The sequence below is a fragment of the Triplophysa dalaica genome, chromosome 11 (genome assembly GCF_015846415.1).
Source record: "Triplophysa dalaica isolate WHDGS20190420 chromosome 11, ASM1584641v1, whole genome shotgun sequence".
Taxonomy (NCBI): domain Eukaryota; kingdom Metazoa; phylum Chordata; class Actinopteri; order Cypriniformes; family Nemacheilidae; genus Triplophysa; species Triplophysa dalaica.
The window spans coordinates 12,976,600-12,997,327 of record NC_079552.1 but is presented as its reverse complement, the minus strand read 5'-3'; the positions used below and the strand labels follow the sequence as shown (position 1 = coordinate 12,997,327).

At 39.4% G+C, this 20,728-nt stretch overlaps 1 protein-coding gene across 3 annotated transcripts in view; it reads left to right on the top strand.

The window, feature by feature from the left end:
• The window catches only part of atrnl1a (attractin-like 1a), a 201,415-nt gene that overhangs the window by 95,224 nt on the left and 85,463 nt on the right, over nt 1-20,728 (top strand). For all 3 annotated transcript variants that reach the window (XM_056760413.1, XM_056760415.1, XM_056760414.1), the window contains 3 exons: nt 10,068-10,162; nt 10,503-10,581; nt 11,351-11,508. In XM_056760413.1, coding sequence (XP_056616391.1) covers nt 10,068-10,162; nt 10,503-10,581; nt 11,351-11,508 — 332 coding nt within the window. The remainder of the gene's footprint in view (nt 1-10,067; nt 10,163-10,502; nt 10,582-11,350; nt 11,509-20,728) is intronic.

Genomic DNA, 20,728 nt, shown 5'->3' with positions numbered 1-20,728 from the left:
CAAAGCAATAAGAGTGATAAAAACATTATTTTGTGCTAATTTTTACCCATTTTGCTGATGAAGTTCAATACAAATGATTTTAACAATAACCATCTTAACCCTCACACAGCCGAGTTATAATGGGAACAAAATAAAAAAAAACTGATTGCTTAATAAAAAGCACATTAAAATGTAACTATATTGACAATATTGCTTCATTTTGTATTGCTAGTCATGTCCTTATTTCTAACATTTAATATGTCACCCTGTCTCACACACAAACCTGAACATAGTCCCTGTGTCAGTCCTGGATGTGACTAGATGTACTCAAACTCCCTTTTCAGTGTTCAGGAGGGTAAACATTTACAGCACATTGTGAATCTATGGTGAGCGGAGCAGATGGAAGCGTTTGCCTGTAACCCCTCATCAGGGTGCAATCACACAAGCATTCATCTCTACTGATGCACAAGTGGCCAGCACAGCAGCAGCAGAATGCTACTCGTGCTGCTCGTGTTAGCTTCTGTCTGCCACTGTGTGTGCACGCCTGCCTTAGGGGGCTTTATTTTTATTTGATCTACAGAAAATGTGTACAGCATGCTTAAAGCTGAGATTTATTGAGCTGGGTTGATTGAGGTTGATTGTGTTTTAGTACAGTTGTAATTGATGTTTTCAGAGAGTAAGAGTATGCTCGGTTGATGTTACTGGGATAGTTGCACGTGTGTTAGGTAAATGATTGACGTGATGTGTAAAGCTGATATGTCTGTAAAGGGACAGTTCACCCAAAAACAAAAATTCTGTCATCATTTACTCACCCTCAAGTTGTTCCAAATCTGTATAAATTACTTTGTTCTGATGAACACAGAGATATTTGGAAGAATGCTTGTAACCAAACAGTTCTTGGCCACCATTGATTATCATTGTAGGTTCAGAACGGTTTGCTTTTCCTACTATGATAATCAATGGTGATCAAGAAAACATATTTTCATTGTTATTAATTAATATCAAATATTTTAATCATTTTCATAATTGACTGAACTATTCATTTAAATCAGGAGATTAGGTAATATTGAATGAATTCCAAGCAGTTATTTCTCCATTCAGTACATTGTCCTCCACATCTCTTTGAACTGTCAAGAATTGTACAATTCTTGTTTCATCCCAAAGTTTATTTCACTTAATGAAAATAAATCCTATTTTTGTGATCATTAAGATTGCATTGTGACATTAGTGGTATACCACATTTAACAGATTGTATATTTTTTCTTTTGATTTTAGGGTCAAATATGACAAACCAGACATTCCTTTGTGACTTGTGAGATTTTCTTTTATAGTGTGTCATCCCAGTAGTTACTACTTAGTTACTAGGATCCCATTAGTTCCCATAGATCATAGATTTAATACTGGGCAAGCATACCTGCTGTTCAGAAATAACCTTTTGCAAATTTTTTCACACTTCCAAGTAAAAGTGTGGGAATGTCACAGCTCTCATGATCAGGTCACTTTATGACTACAGATTGGCTTATATCTTATGTTGGCCGAAACAGTGTTTTTATTAAAAATATCTGCAGGAGTTTTTAACCTACAAGTCTATTCATCTATAATCTATCTCTGTCTCTCCCGATCTTATGGAGTGTATTCTCAGTTGAAGTTCAGAGCACTAGATGGCAGCCTTACAGCTCTATCTGTGACTACATTAGTAATAGTGACAGAGCGGTCTTAACTTTCTCAGCTGACCACAAGACTTCCACAAGAGAATCACACGGTTGCAGAACACATCAGCTTCAAGAGGGATCAGCACGTGTGCTCTGAAAATGAACTTGAGCTCATCTACACAACCCTCTTGAGACGGCAGGAAATTAAACGAAGTGTGTACTTAAGTACAAAAAATAAACCCATGCGATATCATTATTCCTGTCAGCAGGGCCGTCCCAAGCACGTGGCGGGCCCAGGGCGAGTTAGAAGGGGCACTATCTGGCTGGCGCTTTTTGCGTCTTAATATCAAATCTTGTAGCCTATATGATAATAAGGGCAGTGTTTTTATTGGTCAAATACGCAAATAGAATTTCAACGTCCAAAGACAATAGTAGTATACGTTTAGCTACATTGCATTTGTGTGAAAAACAGTATGACTTGCATAGCTCAGATAATTATTTAGAATAAACTCTTACTTCAAAAAAACAACTAAAACACAAAAATCAATTCAAGATTTGTACATTTTTGAAATGATTGTTATTAATGTTTTTTTCATTTCCCCTTGCTGCAGGGCCCCCTTGAGGGCGGGGCCTGGTGCATTCGCTCCAGTTGGCCCTGCCTGTCAGGACTGTTTTTAGTCAGTTTAGAGATTTCATCTCGGGCCAAATCTGACCGATGCAACCTCCCTCATGTACACAGTTTTCCATTGCATGAATGGAAACACTGAATGGTTTTTAAAACTAAGCTCTACAGACACCATTTGAGAACAGTCTTAGATAAGCACAACACATCCAAACAGTCTCTTTATTTGTTTAAATGGACACAGATTCATCACTAGGTGATCAATTCTGCTCTTATCTGCAATGTGTGCCACTTACGCAAACACAACCTTATCTGCTGGACATCTGAGGTTTCTGCTGGTGACACAGATATTTTCGTTATCCACCGCATGACAAAAGCTCAGTGTTATGATTCATCAAGCTGGCTCAGTTACAATGAAGATAGCTGGGTACACCTCTTTAAAAGCACACGCAAAGCCTTTATGACAAAATCACACTCCTGTGCCCTGTATATGGAAGGATTCATTACCAATGCATTATTTATAACTGAATCCAATGATTGGACACTGTGACCTCCCCTCTAGTCTCTGTAGCACAATGCTTTATATTACTTCATGATTGATAGCCCAGTGCAGACTATCTTCCTGTGGTCAACAAATCCAATCCAGGATCTCTCCTTACATTTGACATTATACACATTGTGAAGCACATTCTGATGAGCTTTATTCGAAGCTCACAGTCAGGCTATTAAACAACGATGGAAATGAGTTTATTTTTATAATTAATATATGTATTATTTTTTCGTTTTTATTGTGTTGCTTTTGCCACCCTTTTTTGAAAAGCAGCCACTTGAGACTTTTTGCTTTTTAATGCATGATCTTGGGCTTTTTGTTAACAATTCCTCTTTGCAAAATTGTTTTGCTATCTTCAAATGTAATAATGTGCTCTTCTTCTGAATAAACTTTCATTCAGGCTGTTAGAAAATGTTAACACATTTCTTTGTCCTCCTTTAAAGGGATAGTTCATGCAAAAAAGAAAATTCTCTCATTTATTCACCCAAACCCACATTTATGACCGTCTTACTTCTGCAGAACACAATGAAGATATTTTGAAGAATGTTGCTTACTGAACAACGAAAGTACTCATTGACTTGCATTGGTTTTGTGGCCTCACAATAGAAGTGAACCTCTGTTAGGTTCCCAACATTATTCAAAATACCTTATTGTGTGTTCGGCTGAAGAAGGAAAGTCATAAAGGTTTAAAATGACAAGAGGGTGAGGAAATGAAGACAGAACATGACATTTTTGGAGTGTACTACCCCTTTAATTGGTAGGGTCTTCCCTCTTTTTACAATCCAGTCAAGCCCCACCTTACTTTTATTTTTTCATCATCCTCTTTTAGTTAAATCTGTTAAGTTAAAGAAGTAAAATATGTTTCTAACAGGTAACAATTTGACATCTAGGAGGGTTTAAGGCACACTTGGAAAACATGCAACCATGATTGTCTTGTTTTATTGACCCATTTACGAACCACCAAGTTCATTGACAGGACCTACAAAGGTTGCCATTCCTTTTTTTTAATGCGGAGCCAGATCTGAATTTGCAAACAGTGACGGCATCTGCTGTCAATCACGCTCGGGCAGAATAACCTCTGTGCACCCGCGTCTATGATTGTATTACTCCTGAGTTTAGATTAAAGCAGCTGTCCTTCTCCATTTCTTGCTCCTTGTATAGAGAACCAAGCGCAGATTTATACCTCAGCCGGCCCGCTATCTGTCCAGCGCACAAATACACGTAAATAAACCAGCGACTACAAGCAGCACCTCTCGCTCGGAGCGACCAACTGTTATCTCGTACTAACACTGCTGACTTCAGTCTGTCAGTGTGGCTTTCATCACGAGTGCACAGTGATTCAGCTGTCCGGCTCCGAATATGCAGGGAGGACGCACTTGCTAATTTGACCAATTAAAGCCATGACGAGAAGCTAGTGGCAGCGAGGCAAGTCTAGTTCCCTCGGGGAACGTCATGACATTTAGTCACTGAGTGGGATTGATGTTTTTGCTTGTCTCTGCAACAGGCTAATTCCAGCGGACTTGAGCACGCTACTGTCTGTTAGCGCAAGGCTAAACTCCAGCATCAGACACGGAAATCCTCACATTAATGGTTGATAATTGAATATCTACACAATAATTTCGCAAATTAATAGCTGTTTATTAAAAAATGCTTTACCTCCAGCGACTTAAAGGGACAGTTCACCCAAAAATGAAAATTCTGTCTTCATTTGCTCACCCTCAGATTGTTCCAATCCTGTATAAATGTCTTTCTTCTACTGAACGCAAGAAGATATTTGGAAGAATGTCTGTATCCAAACAGATCTCATCCCCCGTTTACTGCCATGGTACAAAGAAAAAAATACCATGGGAGTCAATAGAGGATGAGATCTGTTTGGTTACTGACATTCCTGGAAAGATCTTCTTGCATTCAGCAGAACAAAGACATTTATACAGGTCTGAAATGATGAGAAGTAAACGAAGGCAAAATTTCAAACTACAAAAACATAGTCACGACACTCGCATAGAATGCAGAGGTAACTCGTGTCATGGCGTAACCAATAGTTCCAAACACTGCACTGAAGCCCTTTCATTTCAATGTCTCCCAAATGCATTTGCTGTAGAGGTTGAAATAACGGCATGTTTATACATTTTTGCAAGTTGATATAACTTCTATTAATAGATCTTTATAGATCTTATATTCATATTACTCCCCGGACAAAATGCTGCTATAAATGAAGACAACGTAGTATTTGGTGTACACAATGTTCAAATATGGTTGCTGTTGTCTGTCCCGCTAAAATCCATTCAAATAGGTTGAAAACTCAACTGCTGAACGCTCCATGAACCACGTAAACCACGTGGCGGAGAGATCACAGTGTGTTGCAACTCTGTTTTTCCATTGCTCTGGTATATGACTATACCATATATTTAGCATATACTGGGGTACTTTATTAAGTGGGCATGGCTAACTTACATGCAGAGCTTCTGGACATTAGATCTTGTGAGACTTCTCAAGTAAGACCGAGTACGGCGTAGAAAGGAAAACATATTGTATAATAGTCAGGCAGTAAAAAATCTCTCTTCTTCAGTGATGGGATTTGCTCATTAATTCGTAACAGTGCACCTCATCCTACATTAGCATCAACACACAATCTTATCTAATGAGAGAGCTTATTCCCGCAACACCGACATGGAGCAACTTCTGCCCAAATCAAAGCCTGTTTCAGACATATGAAATATCAAGATCGGTTTTCCACCAGGCAGACAGACACTACCAGACGTCCTCGGGCTCCTCATCAAGATCTAATCAGGCATTCTGCCTATAGAGCTAAATCGTTTTAGACAGGCTGCTTTGTGCTTCCACACAAGGACACTTTATTTGAAATTTCAGATATTTCACATTTCTGAAAGCATTTCTGTTGGCTTCTTCTCCTAGATGTGTATTCAGCAGTCGGGACAGTTGTTACAGGACGTGAATGAATTAGGAATTGTTTCTTCACTTCTCATTAGATTCTAGACTAGATTCAGTTGTGCATGTTTAAGAAAATGTTTAAGAAAAAGTGTCTTCAGATGAAGGATCTTGTCTATCTTGCATATCTGATGTGTTAAATATGGTTTACTTTTGTATCTGACTAGTCACACTGGAGATACTTTAGGCAAGTCAAGCCCGTTGCATTGTGGGTTGCATTTATTTACACAGAGAGTTCTGGCTGTTAACTGCACATTTGATCTAATGTATTATATCATCTACCCAGAAAACAGGAAATGCAAATGGGTCAATGAGGATTTTCGACATGCCAATTTTAAATAGAAATAAATCATATTTCTTACAGTTATTCAAAGATTAAGAATGTGGTGTAGACATAAGTGCAGATTAAAATAATAAATTGAAAGATTTAGTTTTTCATATATGAATTGGCACTCCTGAGGTAGGCGCAGGCTCCCCGTGACCCGAGGTAGTTCGGATAAGCGGTAGAAAATGGATGTGTAGTAGAGTAGGCGGGGCGAGACCGTGGTTCGAGTCCGGTGAGTAATTGTGAATTAGCGCCAGCTGTGCGCACACCGGCCTCGAATCACGTAGGAGATGGGAGAATATAAAAGGAACGAGCGACCGGACCGTCGAAGAGAGAGGACCGGGCCCGAACGTATGTTATGTTTGTATTTATATTATGTTTTGTTCGCCGGCGGTCGTCCGTGAGGGGCCGCCGGCTGTTATATTACTTTATTAAATGTTTAAATGTTTGCCGGTTCCCGCCTCCTTCCTTCCATTTTATTGAGATTTGTTACATTGGTGCCGAAACCCGGGAGGAAGGAGAGACATGCTGTCGGAGAGCCCTCGCCGCCGAGTGGCCTCGCGGTGCCGGAGAGTTCGGGCAGCGCGGACGAAGGGCGTCCGCCAGTGGCTGCCCGAAGCGGTGGCTCTGGGGAAACGGAAGTGCACAGTGCGGCCACCGTCAAAACTTCGGTGGAACGGCGACCTTTAATGCCGCGCCCCTGGGTCGAGGTGGGGTGGCTTTCGTCCAAGTGGGAGCGGGGGGGTTGCCGCCGTCCGCCAGAGGCCGGAGCCTGTGTCCGTCCCCCGAGGGGGAGGAGCAGGGGGCGGAAGTGCCGGGTGAGCCACCGCCTGCCAGAGGCCGGAGCCTGCGTCCGTCCGCCCAAGGGGGAGGAACAGGGGACGGGGAACCCGCCCCGACTCCCGGATAAAGGAGGAGCCACCGCCGGCCGCCAGGGGGCGGACGGTCGAGCCGTCCACCGAAGCCCCAGGGCCACCGCAAGGCACCGCGAAGGAGAGTACTCCGGCTGGTTGAGGAACGAGCGGCAGCATGTCAGGGAACCGGATTTTTCCTCTCTCCCCTCTCTCTTTCCGGTCGCTCCGAAGGCTCCCGTCTCCGTTGTCTCGTCTCGTCGCTGCATACCCCCCACCCCACCCCCCCGAGGGAGGGGGAGGGAGCTTGCACAGTCGCGGGGGTACCCCCCGGCCTGTGAGGGGTGATGGGGGTATGTAGTAGAGTAGGCGGGGCGAGACCGTGGTTCGAGTCCGGTGAGTAATTGTGAATTAGCGCCAGCTGTGCGCACACCGGCCTCGAATCACGTAGGAGATGGGAGAATATAAAAGGAACGAGCGACCGGAACGTCGAAGAGAGAGGACCGGGCCCGAACGTATGTTATGTTTGTATTTATATTATGTTTTGTTCGCCGGCGGTCGTCCGTGAGGGGCCGCCGGCTGTTATATTACTTTATTAAATGTTTAAATGTTTGCCGGTTCCCGCCTCCTTCCTTCCATTTTATTGAGATTTGTTACAGGATGGATATATGAATTGGCCATAGCCTTAAAAAAAATCTGCCATTGAGGAGTATCTCGTCATTTAAAAATCAACGGTACCCTGCCAAAGACGAGTTATTATGGCAATTGTGTTTTTGTACTTTTGTACAGCAGGTGCCACTGCTACACACCTTTGGAAAAAGTACAGAATCCCAGAACCTAGAACGTATATATTTTGTCTGTTTATAATGAGAACAAATGAGGATAGAAGAATACGGTTTCTTTGGTTTAAAAGCAGAGACTCTGTTCCTTCATTTAATTTATTGTTTGTCTATATATATTTATGACAGAAAATGTACCTTGAGCCATCAAAATATAGAGAATTTTTAAACGCTGGTGGTGGACGGCAACTTAAAAAAAAAAGGCTGGTGGGGAAAGAGTTCAAATTAATTAATTTATTTGAAATTATTCAAAGTAGCGTTCATTTTGTCAGCATTTTTTTAATTTTAGTCTTAGTTTTGGTCCCACGGCAAATATAGTTTTTAGTTTTTAGATTTATTCATCCGTGTCCTGTTTTTGTTTAGTAAAGTTTAGTCGACTAAATGTCTATGCATTCTTGTCTCGCACCACATAAGTGGTCAGTATATGTCATTGACCCAAATACGAGTACATCAAACTGAAAACTAGTATTTTTTCTATAGTAGAATACCACATTTAACATCTCTAGAAAGTTACCCAACAGCATGAACACAATGTAGATTGTATTTTGCAAGTTAGATGTGATTTATTGTTTGCATTAGAACTGAACTAAAAGGTTTTTGCATCTCACCTGTTAAATAGCCACACGTTTGAATGTTGTGCTAAATTATGTGCAGTGCTTTTGGAGGATAATAATCTTCGAATGCGTGCAAAAAGACAAAATTCGCTGATAATTTGGTGCTTGTTTTCAGCTCATTGCATTCCATATGAATCTGCATATATTTCACGTCAACGTGTTATTTAAAATCTGCATGCTATTTTCTTTACTGCTTCGAAAAAAGATGACTCCAGATGTCTCTAACTCTCTGCTGTTCTCATTACCGCCAACAAGGTGTTCCAAAATTGAGGATGATAACGTTTATGGTAGGAGACATTAAATGAAATGCCTAGATCCCATTCACCAGGGATGGCTTTCGGTTATTGCTTCATTTCAGACCTCTGAACCTGAAAATGAAATGTGTTCTGCAGATTGTTTAAAGGAAAATATACTTTGGGTTGTCAGGACCTTTATTTGAAACTATTATGAGGGCTTTGTTAGGTTGTGTATTTTAAGTAAATGTATGCGGTTTGCAAACAGAGCACGTCAGTTGCTCATGTTGTCGGTTGCCTTGAGAATGTCCTCTGGTGGCTTCTTGTGTAAGTTCTTTGGTTTTATTAGATGGCTGAAAGAAATGTTTTACGCTCATGTGATACTAATTTCAATGTGAAGTGTATAATAGAATAGTAGCACATGTTTTCAAACAAAACTGCTGGATTAAGATGAGACAAAAAACATATAAGTGCTATGTGATTTGTCTCCAGGGACAGTTTGATTTACTGCTTGAATTCATGCATTTAACTGGCTTGTTTTATAACAGAATGAATGTAAACATGTTGGAAAGTTTGGTATTGGCGATTGTTTGTATCATGTTTGTGTGTGTGTGTCTTGTTTTATTATATTTGGTGAAATCTTAAGAAGTGAACACACAAATGCAGTAATAAAGGGATTGTATACATTCTTTATGGAACCATGGCTTACACTCTTAAAAATAAAGATTCTTAAAAGTTTCTTCACAGCGATTCCACAGAAGAACCATCTTTGGTTCCACAAGAACCATCTCTTTCTTACTTTTTATAATCTGAAGACTATTTTTCACAACAAAGAACCTTTTGTGAAACACCACCTTTTTAAAGCATTTTTTTAAGAGTTAAATAACAAAAAGCACTATAAGTATATTTGCTCTGTTTGGATTATTAATTTGAAATGTCCTTTGTGCTTTTTTCCTAAATGAGCACATGTGAATGACTCTTTGTTCAGTGCTTGTAAAACAGATTTTGTCAAATTTGGAAAGGTAATAAATGATAACTAGAGTCCAGCCACATCTGCTTCATCTTTTTGTTTAATCATGTCAATGATAGTTCTGTGTGTTCTTCTCATGATGTAAGTTTAGACCCACTGCACAGTCAAATCAATTCTTAGTATTCTGTCTCTGTTGCTGTTTAATCATAATTCATCTTTACAATTGAATCAGACACAGTGACCTTTAGTTGCTCGTACAGATGTGAACTGTCAAAAAGCCTTTCATATCATAAGTGGCAATCGTGCCAGTTTGGGTTTGACTTTGAAGAAAAGCTCAGGCAAAGTCGTTGCCTTGACTTGTGTATAAACTAGTTTCGAAGTCACTTTAACAATAAAATCAAATCTATTCTCCTCATTTTTCAGCTATAATAAAGTTTGGCATGGTTGATTCAGTTGTAAGTACAATTAGTGTTTTTTTTGTAGATCATCTTCTGATAGACTACCAGTTCACCTTCAGCCTGCTTCAGGAGGATGATCAGCACTACACAGCCATTAATTTCATGGCAACACCGGAAGAGGTCAGTCATTAAACATCCACAAACTAATAAAGTGCTTACAAAAACGAAACTCTTGCGGGGTCTCTCGTTTGTATTTTTACAAATAGATACTGTATACTTATCAACAGTTTGAAGATCTTTATTTAAATATATGCACCCTTACCAAAAGCATCAGTCTTGAATAAAAGAAAGGGACGTTTTCTCAACACAAGCTCTAAAATAAACGATGGATAGTCTGTATATTTGTTGCTGCCTTACACTCTCATTAAGTGATGTCATTGAAAACATCATTTAGGTCTAATATGGAAACAGAACTTTCAATCTATTCAAGTGTTTTGACATGATGCTGTTTATTTTCCAGACCAACAAAAACCTGGATATGTCCATTAATGCATCAAACAACTTCAAACTCAACGTCACATGGTCTCTTGGCTCCACAGGTATTGTGCTGCAGTACAATTTCATATAGTGTTGTATTTCGTGTCATATTTCAGAAGAGCAAAATATTTAGCTGCAATTTGGGTCCGTTCTATCAGGGCATTGAATTTTTTTTGTTGTGATTTCAATTAAGATAAACGTTTGCCTGTGCACAGTGTGCAGGGCTTATAGCTTATATCTTAAGCGAATTGAGTTGCTTTTTGAATAAACCTCTGAGCAGATGTGGAGAACAGTTATAAATTGTGTTGCAGACATAGATAAACCAAACTCCCCGCCGTTATTAATGTCTCTCTGTGAAGCCATGAGAATAGAAGTTTGACTGTTAGTTTTATTGTCACCAAAGCATATTTGGGTAAATATTTAGCACTTAACGCAAGACTTTTCCAAAAGTGGTTAAGTGGTAAGTCAATTTTGCATAATGAAGAATAGTTTATCTTTCTATGGTGCTTAATGAAATAGCCCCTGCATGGGTCATCTGGGAAACATAAATGCATACTGACTGATGTGCACGTTTTGTGGTTAGAGATTGCTGTATTGTGATATATATATATTGACAATATATTCATTATGAACTCATAAATCTGTTCAAACCCTTTAAATGACTGCAAGAAGCTCTTAGATGTGCTCGGATTTGTTGTTGGTCTTCTAGTAAAACTGCTTAAAGTTTTTTATCTTTCACTGCCAACAGTTAGCCATGTATAGGGTTTCATGCCAGTGCATTGTCTGCAAACTCACATGCAGTATGCTGATGCTATGTTTTTTTCTCCGTAGCGGGTACAATCTCAGGAGAGGAATTCCCCATTTTGTTCAAGACTAACATCAGAGAGCACAGAGACAGCTTCTCTTGTGAGAAATTCTCCTTTCCCGCAAATCCCAACATCACGTTTCATGTCTACGTCAGCAACTTTTCATGGCCAATCAAAATACAGGTAAGATCAGATATAGTGCCTGACTTCCTGCTGTCATACAAATATGTGTAATGTATTCCTTTTAAACCAGATTGTTCTCATTTCTGACATACATATACAGTGTCGTTAACTCTTGCACAATGTTTTTATATCTTTTACGTGCCCAAACGTTCTGTCCTGTGGTCGTTGTGTATTACATACAGTACAGTGGTTTTAACAAGTAACAAGTGTTAACAAGTTATCAATTTTTTATATCTTTATTTCAATACATGCATATAAAAATTGGTTAATTGCATGATAAAAATGTTATTTATCTGGATACAACATTGTTCAGTCAAAACAAATGACTTTGACAAGTTTGGGATTAGTGACTGCTGCATGTCTATAGATGTAAATTTCTAAAAACTAATGTACTGTATGACAACTAATTACAAGGCGAACTTGTTGACATTTTATTATAGGAAAATGAAGGTCTAATCATTTAGAATCATTGATTTTGTGTTGGGATGAAAAGGAAATAGGTATTGATCTGCCATGTATAATTTATTTATCTGATTCTTTGTTCTTCACACAATTAGCCCACAGTCAGAAAAATTAAAGGTTTTGACATAGTAATTTGTGAGAGAACTTTTGCAGTTATTAAATGTTGTATTAAATCGATTACTCAATCACTAACTCACTCGATCACTCATTCACTTACTCACTCGATCACTCACTCAATCACTCACTTGATCACTTACTCGATCACTCATTTGATTACTCACTTGATCGCTCACTCAATCACTCGATCAATCACTTGATAACTCACTCACTCACTTACTCGATCACTCATTTGATCACTGACTCGATCACTTGATCACTCACTCATTCACTCGATCACTCACTCGATCTCTAATTTGATCACTCACTCGCTCGATCACTTACTCGATCACTGACTCATTCGACCACTCACTCATTCACTCGATCACTCACTAATTCGATCACTCGATCACTCACTCATTCGATCACTCACTCATTCGATCACTCACTCACTCGATCACTCACTCGATCACTCACTCATTCAATCACTCACTCAATCACTCACTCATTCACTAGATCACTCATTCACTCGATCACTCATTCACTCGATCACTCTCTCGTTTACTACATCACTCACTCACTCGATCACTCACTCATTTGATCATTCACTCAATCACTCACTCATTTGATCACTCACTCATTCACTCGATCACTCATTCACTCGATCACTCATTCACTCGATCACTCATTCACTCGATCACTCTCTCGTTTACTACATCACTCACTCACTCGATCACTCACTCATTTGATCACTCACTCATTAACTAGATCACTTACTCGATCACTCACTCATTCACTAGATCACTCACTCACTCGATCACTCACTCATTCACTAGATCACTCACTCACTCGATCACTTACTCGATCACTCACTCATTCAATCACTCACTCAATCACTCACTCATTTGATCACTCACTCATTCACTAGATCAGTCATTCACTTGATCACTCGATCACTCTCTCGTTTACTACATCACTCACTCACTCAATCACTCACTCATTTGATCACTCACTCATTCGATCACTCACTCATTCACTAGAACACTCATTCACTCGATCACTCATTCACTCGATCACTCTCTCGTTTACTACATCACTCACTCACTCAATCACTCACTCATTCGATCACTCACTCATTCACTCGATCACTCATTGGATCACTCACTCATTCACTCGATCACTCACTCATTCACTTAATAACAACAGTAGTTTCGATACCATCACCATAATGGACAACAGTAGCCAGAAATAACTGTAAAAATCTTCCTTAAAATGTGATTTTGACTGCAAATCTTCACCAGGCTCTTAAAGCCATCATGGCTAAATAACACTGTGCATAAACCATTATGTGTTCTGCAAAAATATGATGTTTAATGATCCATACGTCTGCTGTGTCCTCATCAATTATTTGGAGTGCTTTTAAAAAGCTGACAACTGTTCAAAATGTCCTCATTCTTTTAATGTTCTCAGTTATGAAGCTGAAGTAGACTCACATTTTTAAATGTCCATTGCACAAACTGTTCAGATAAACAAGATAATCTGGTATAACTGATAAAATAAGTGAACCATTTCTATGTGTAAAAAAGTAGAACGATCTTTAACATTTTTGTACCGGAATTCTCGAGTGGAACCACTATAAATTTATTGTTAAAATACATTTTGAACTAGAGAAAAGTCATTGAAAGTCATTGGTCAGCAGTGTGGAAATCTGCCTTTACGTCCTTACTCTGCTTTCCATATTTCACATGAAGGCTTTTGACAGATGTTTCTACTGCTATAGTCCCTGACTCAGTCGACACAGTCATCCCTGTTCCCAGCAGCCCTCAGTCTCATCCTGCTGTGCAACTGCACTGTGGCCTGTTAGTATCAGCCACATATTGATTGTGGCTGTGAATCATTCCCATTAATGCAGTTTTACCATAGCCACATATATGAGATAGTAACACGAGCCTTAGATTGTTCTCATCAGGAACCCACTGCCACAGTCATCTATAGACTTGTGAGTAACCTGAGAAGAACCGTTCCCCTGGCTCTGACCTTGATCATGTCTGATAGACATCCGTGTCTTCCAAACTATGTTTTAAAGCCTTCAAAACAAAGCAAATTAAACATATTGGCTTTTTTTGTACATGAAGAGATAATAGTATTTTGGTCTTGCCGGTTTTGCCTGAAATCATGATTTAAATGGATCATTTTATTTGTTAACCTGAAACCGTATGTAAAACCACTAAAATGAATCTGATTCCTGGTGGGATTTAAAACATGGCATATGTATTATATATATATTTATTTTATTTATTCGAAAAGGAATCATTAAGCACAAAGAGTTTTCAGAATTTTCAACATGTTCACATGAAGATTGACATAATGTCTAATCCTCCAGATGTTTTCCCATATTCTCTCTATGTATTTGGTCCACATCGGTCCTCATCTAATTTTTAACCTGTGCGCTCATGCCTGTCAGTAACAGTTATGTGTGGTTGCGATTACATCTAAAACAACAGATTATTTATGTATTGTCATTTGTGCTGCCACATTTGAAAAGGGTCTTCTTTATGAGGGTTAATAGTGTAGGTCAAGGCTGTCGTGTCCCATCCACAGGCTGTGAGCGGAAACACACACAGGAGAGGGCGAGCGGGGATGAGAGATGTGCCGCTGTTAGCCCTGTCGCTGGAGTGTGTTGCTGACAGAGGAGTGATTGGTATCACAGTTGGAGCTGTGTACTACATTCATCACCCTTTACTTTCTCACTGGATACAGTCACTCTCTCCTTCTTTCATTTCTTTTATTTATGTCATGTCAGACTTTGGCAGAGACTCTCTGTGTACAACTGATCTCACTGTTTGTTCACCATCTGAAACAGTGCAGACATTTTAAACAAACAAGATCTAAATACCTATGCGGGGGTCACAAAATGCAATAATTGTGATATTTAAAACCATGACTATGGTTATTGATAAGCCCTTACACTATATATTGTAAATAAAATTAATGCAAAATAGAAGCATAGAAGACGTAACACAAAGGGTTTCTGCCAATCTCATATTAAATAAGTACCTATAGAGTCGTATTGCATACTTTGTGTCTTCGAAGAGTATTTAGTTTGATCACATTTATAAAGGAGAGATACAGCTTTACAATTGTTTCCGAAAACATACGGCCCGTACGGGGGGGAGGGGTAGGCTGAACTAAAGCACGTGCACGGCCATTGCCAACAACACACAGACATCAGTTTCACTCACCGCATACGGTTCATGTCCGGCATCTTTTAGAGCTGGGACAGCTCCATATATCAGTTTCAAACGATCTCCAAGTCCAGCGTTATATACACAGTTTACATAACATTCATCACAAATGCAGTGAACAAACAAACATCTGAACTTCGCGAACGTATGCTCTCTCTCTTTCTCTCTCTCTCTCTCTCTCTCTCTCTCTCTCTCTCTCTCTTGCTTACAAGTGAAAGTGACGTCTGCCCATGCTCCTTCTCCTGCTCTCATGTGGCCGTGCTGGGTGCTTTTCCAGGAGAATTGTCTCATAAGGGACTAAAAAAAGTTGTTACAAAACAGTTTTATATGTTCGAAAAAAAAACTTTCCGAAACCTGTACGATCGCTGGGGGGGTGTATCGAGCACAGAAATACTGCGTAATACGCCCAACTTCGTTTTTACTTGCACAAACACATACAACCACGGAAAAAATATGTTCTCTATGTACTATTTATTGGTGTTTAGGTTTGATTCATTCTGTGAACAAATAACAATAGTTTTCCCAAATTACAAATAAAAATATTGCTTCTTTTTGCATTTATTTGCAGAAAATGAAAACGGAGGAAACAGATTAAAATAATAGAAAATATGCTCTGTATTTCTTATGGTCTCTTTTTTTTCGCCCCTGTATGTGAAATGTCGAGGCCAGAGTGCTTATTCTCGCACTGTTTGCATTATTGCAAATGTGCACATTGCACTTATGGCATTATCAATATTTCTTCTTTTTATATTTGCTTGTGGTTTAGCATTACCTGTTTATCAAGTTTAATCCTGATCAAATGAGCACGCTTCACCGACTCATAAATTAGTAACAGTAGGAGACTCAAGATAGTGGTGTGTAATGCTGATCTGCTCTGCTCTGGAATGGCTTCCCCAGCGATGAAAGCATTTCCTGCCCTAGCTGGCTCTGTTCCCCCCGGGGCGATCTCTCCAGTGTTAGAATGACATCAGCTCAGAGCTGAGGGCTGGTTAGGGGCAGAGCAAGAGGGGGTTTGTCCATCCTTGTGGAACTGACTTATATTTAGTCTGTCAGTGTGGTTTCGTACCGCACCCCTCCGGTAAATCTCATCCGCTGCGGGTTGCTCTCTTCACCATTTTATGTGTGTGCGGCGTTACACGGTTATTTTAAATGAGGAAATAAGACTTGCAAATGAACACAGGGTTTAGTTTTCGGGATTTTGAGTTAGTTTAATGTTTGCCACAGATTAATAAATCAAATGGTGATTTTGATTCTGTTTTGTTTTAATGTGGCAGGTTGGAATAGTTGATATCACATTAAAACACAGACATTTTTATTATTGAGGGTAACATCTACGTATGTTCCCTCTCGCCTTTCATACAATGTATTTATATCGCATGACAAAAATGATCTCAAAAGGATAAATTCATCAAAGAAAATCAGTTTAATGCAGAGGTTCAGTTTCAAAGTCGGGTTTATTGTGAATTCTGCTACATGTAAGCTACAGTACATACATACTGAAGACTGAAATTGCCTTACTCTCAGACCCATGGTGCATAAAAATATCACTAACATGGAATAAAAATATGTAAAAAAGATACAGATAAATGCAGATTATTATATGTATGTAAAATACAACAAGGATGGATATTAAAATAAACGAAAGGACCTGCGGATCCTTAATGTTTATAATGTTCCTCTCGAGCAAGACTCCTCTCTACATTGTTTTTCTCTTCAATCCCATGACCCTACTGATTGGATGACTTTCCGTACGGTATGGCCTCAACAGCTGTCGTGGTCCTTCTGGAATATGGAATGGAGGGATGATTTGATTTGCAGTGAACACAGAAGTCACTTATTTTTCCCAGTGCAGTGGACATCATTAAATCGAATGCCTTTGGTAATCTCATTTCTGACAGACATAGTGCGGTGCACCTCAGCCTTTATCCGTCTCAGACATCTGAGCGAGTCTCTTTGGATAAAGGGAGAATTGAAACGGTTAGCCAGAAACGCCGTGCTGCTATATCTGTTAATAGCTTTATCACGGAAGATTGTCTTTCATGAGGGTGAAACGGGATAGGTGAAGCTAAGTGCTCAGAGCGAGATGACTGTTACAGCAGGGATTACTTCATATGCTTGTGGCTGAAATCACTCACTTGTTCACTTGTTTCCTAAATGACACATAGTGAAACACTGTATATAGGGAATATGAGTGATTGAATCTGACTGGAGCGTAAATAACAGAATTTAATTTGTATGGATTTTTGCATTTCATGTTTTTGCAGGGTTAAAATAGTCTATTTGTTTACCTTGATTAAAAATGAGAGTTCAGATTAAAAAAGGGTCAGTTGGGATCAAGCCACCTTGTAGGGAATAGGGGTCTAAATTTGCAGCTCTGCATTGTTCTTAATAATACACAGCAGGGTTTTGACATCCTGATCTTGTACACAAATGCATGTGTAGGGCTACCTTTAAGAGACAAACACTTTACAGACAAGTAAAAGAATTCTATAGAAATGATAATTATTAAGTAATATAAAACATTACATTTATTCAACCTTACAGAAACGCAAATATAAGCTTTTTTGATTTTAAGCCCATAATAGCCAACTGAATTAACCGGTATTACTAAATGAGCAAAGCTCTTTCTCATCCTGTGTATTGGCTAGTGCGAGTGCCCAATCCTGCTCCTGGAGATCTACTGCAGCTAACCAAGGATTTTCAAAACAGAAGTGAACATCCCTATACCCTTCTCCCTTCGAAGGGCTGACCCTTGAAGTGAACCATTTGAAGGGTGTAGGGCAGGGGTCTTCAACGTTTTTAGGGGAGGGGCATGGACCCCCTTATACTAAATGTGTAAATGAAGCTATTTAGATAGAAACAACCCTTATTGTCACAGCAATATTATGTTAAGACAGTACATTAGCACTATTATGTTATTGTTGCACATAGGCTAAATACTTTTCTGTGTATTATTTTTTCAAATAGATTGCTGGATTCTTTTAAGAGATTTGCAGCATCAAACATTTTAATTTTACTGTGAAATAGAAATTGAACATTTATTGAACCTTAAGGCTTCAATGAGAGGACTGACCCTGGTTAATGGCTCAAAGCCTATTCTAGTGGAAGTAGGGGTTGGCTCTGGATGCGATACAAATTAGTGCAGATTTTATGCGTTCTGCTGTAAAATCAGTTTTATTAAGTGTCATTCTTTTTTTTTTGCACTTCTCTGTGTGTTGCAGAATACGCCGCTATTTTATCATTCTGAGCTCCATAATCTTTCTCGTGGATCAGCATTGACGCGGCTGTTACACGAAAATTAACACAAGTTTCTTTCTGCAGAGCAACATATCAGACAGCAACATGATGCAACGAGTCCGCGTTATTTTTGGGGCAACATGTTGGTGCACTATCAGTACACAGTATGCATTTCATTGATTTTAAACACGTATGATAGTTCTGTCAGAGTTTACAATGCAGGAGCGGTGTGGTGTCATTTGGCGGTCAAATTTGCGCTTTACAGCATCAACAAATTTGAACAGAAGTTAAGAAACATATGAGAATGCACTTTATTTGCATGCATCTCATGTCATGCATACTTTTATGCGAAGGGAGACAGAGAATGCACTGATTCTAACCCTACCGGCTTTTATGATGCAGATGTAACGTTTCTTCCAAATCGCTTCCGCTGCCTGAATGGATGTTTTTGTGTGCACACACGCAAGGTAAAATTGCAATGCATGGGAGCTTCAATGAGTACGAGTAGCCGCGCATGTGTGCATGTTAAAGAGAACATTGGTTGTAATATTTCTGTACCCATACTTTACATTTTTAACAAAAAGTTGCCTGTGAGTAAACAGTAATTAGCGGACCCCAAGCAGTTACTCCGCGGACCCGCATGTTAAAGAGAACATTGGTTGTAATATTTCTGTACCCATACTTTACATTTTTAACAAAAAGTTGCCTGTGAGTAAACAGTAATTAGCGGACCCCAAGCAGTTACTCCGCGGACCCCCTATGGGCCGCGGACCCCCGGTTGAAGACCCCTGGAGTAGGGTATTACTGTTTCTCATGTACACGTTTGGAACTCCCTTCACAAAGAGATTGACTTGCCAAATGTTACCTTGACAATGTCACATGTAGAATCTAAATCAAGCACTCGTTTGTTGAAAATAAACAACAATTCTTCTTGTTGAATATTAAGTAATTATGTCTTATTTCATCTTGTTTTTCACTCCACTAAGGTATTAGTAAATAACTATATTTTTACCATCTTAAATCATATTTATCTGACAAAAACAGTGTATAACAAATACAAACTAAATTAATGTACTTACATTTGTTGGTAGGCCCAAAAATAAAAATCCGGCACCATATTTGCTTCAAAATGCCTCGCGAGGACTCGTCATCCAAGATCACGTGATCAGACGTAACTCAATTCCATGAAGTGAACATTGCGTGTACCCTTCGCTAACGGACTCAGGGTATTCAGGTTTTCACATTTGTTTGAATCACCACTACAAATGGCATCCCCTTCACGAAGGGCACTTCAAGGGCGTATAAATGTCATTTGGAACAAGCCCAAGACCTTCAGGATTACTAGAAAAGTAACAGACAGGTGTCTTTAGATAGGGTTGGAGCTGAACCGCACAGGACGGTAGATCTCCAGGAGCGGGAATGGGCACCAATGGACTACTGACTGAATAGTTTTAATGGTTTAACTAAATCGGTTTAAATGAGTCATTCGTTTGGGAGACGTTCTGATCACAATATGCCTTCATAACGGCGAACACTGTGTCCAACGCTGATTCAGACAGCTTTACACCATCCGCACAACAAAATCATTTTTGCAATTTTTCAATGCAAGAAAACCCTTTACAGTATTAGTAACTGCATGGTACATGTTTGGTTTTAATGTGCCGTAGTAAGTGTAGTATTGCCTTGTCCAATATGTAAACATAATGTAGATAAATGAATGGTGTATGGGTCCTCATTGTGTACGGTTTAATTTGACTGTACTGTATGTATAACAAGCGCACAATTAATTTGTTCCACCTCAGATAATAAAGGTGAGACACGTCTCTGCATGTGGTGTTTCTGACTGATTAAAAATCTGCCGCTCATTTGAATATTGTAGGTGTGCATAATATTCAACTAATTTTTCACCGCAGTCATTAGGTTCACTTATGAATATGTTAACACACCATCTGCAGCACTACCGATCTGCTTTCTCTCTCCCCTGCATCATTTCTCTGCCTCATACGTCCAGTTCAAGAGGTCAGACATCGCACCCAAAAGTCTTTTCATGCTCTTCTAAGCTGTAGGAACGACTATTTTTCGCGCACACAATCAAACTTTTTCGATGCAACAGCATGTTGTTCACTGGCCACTGCAGAGGGGTAGCACTGTCCTCTCCTCACCCTCAGGTTTTGATATCT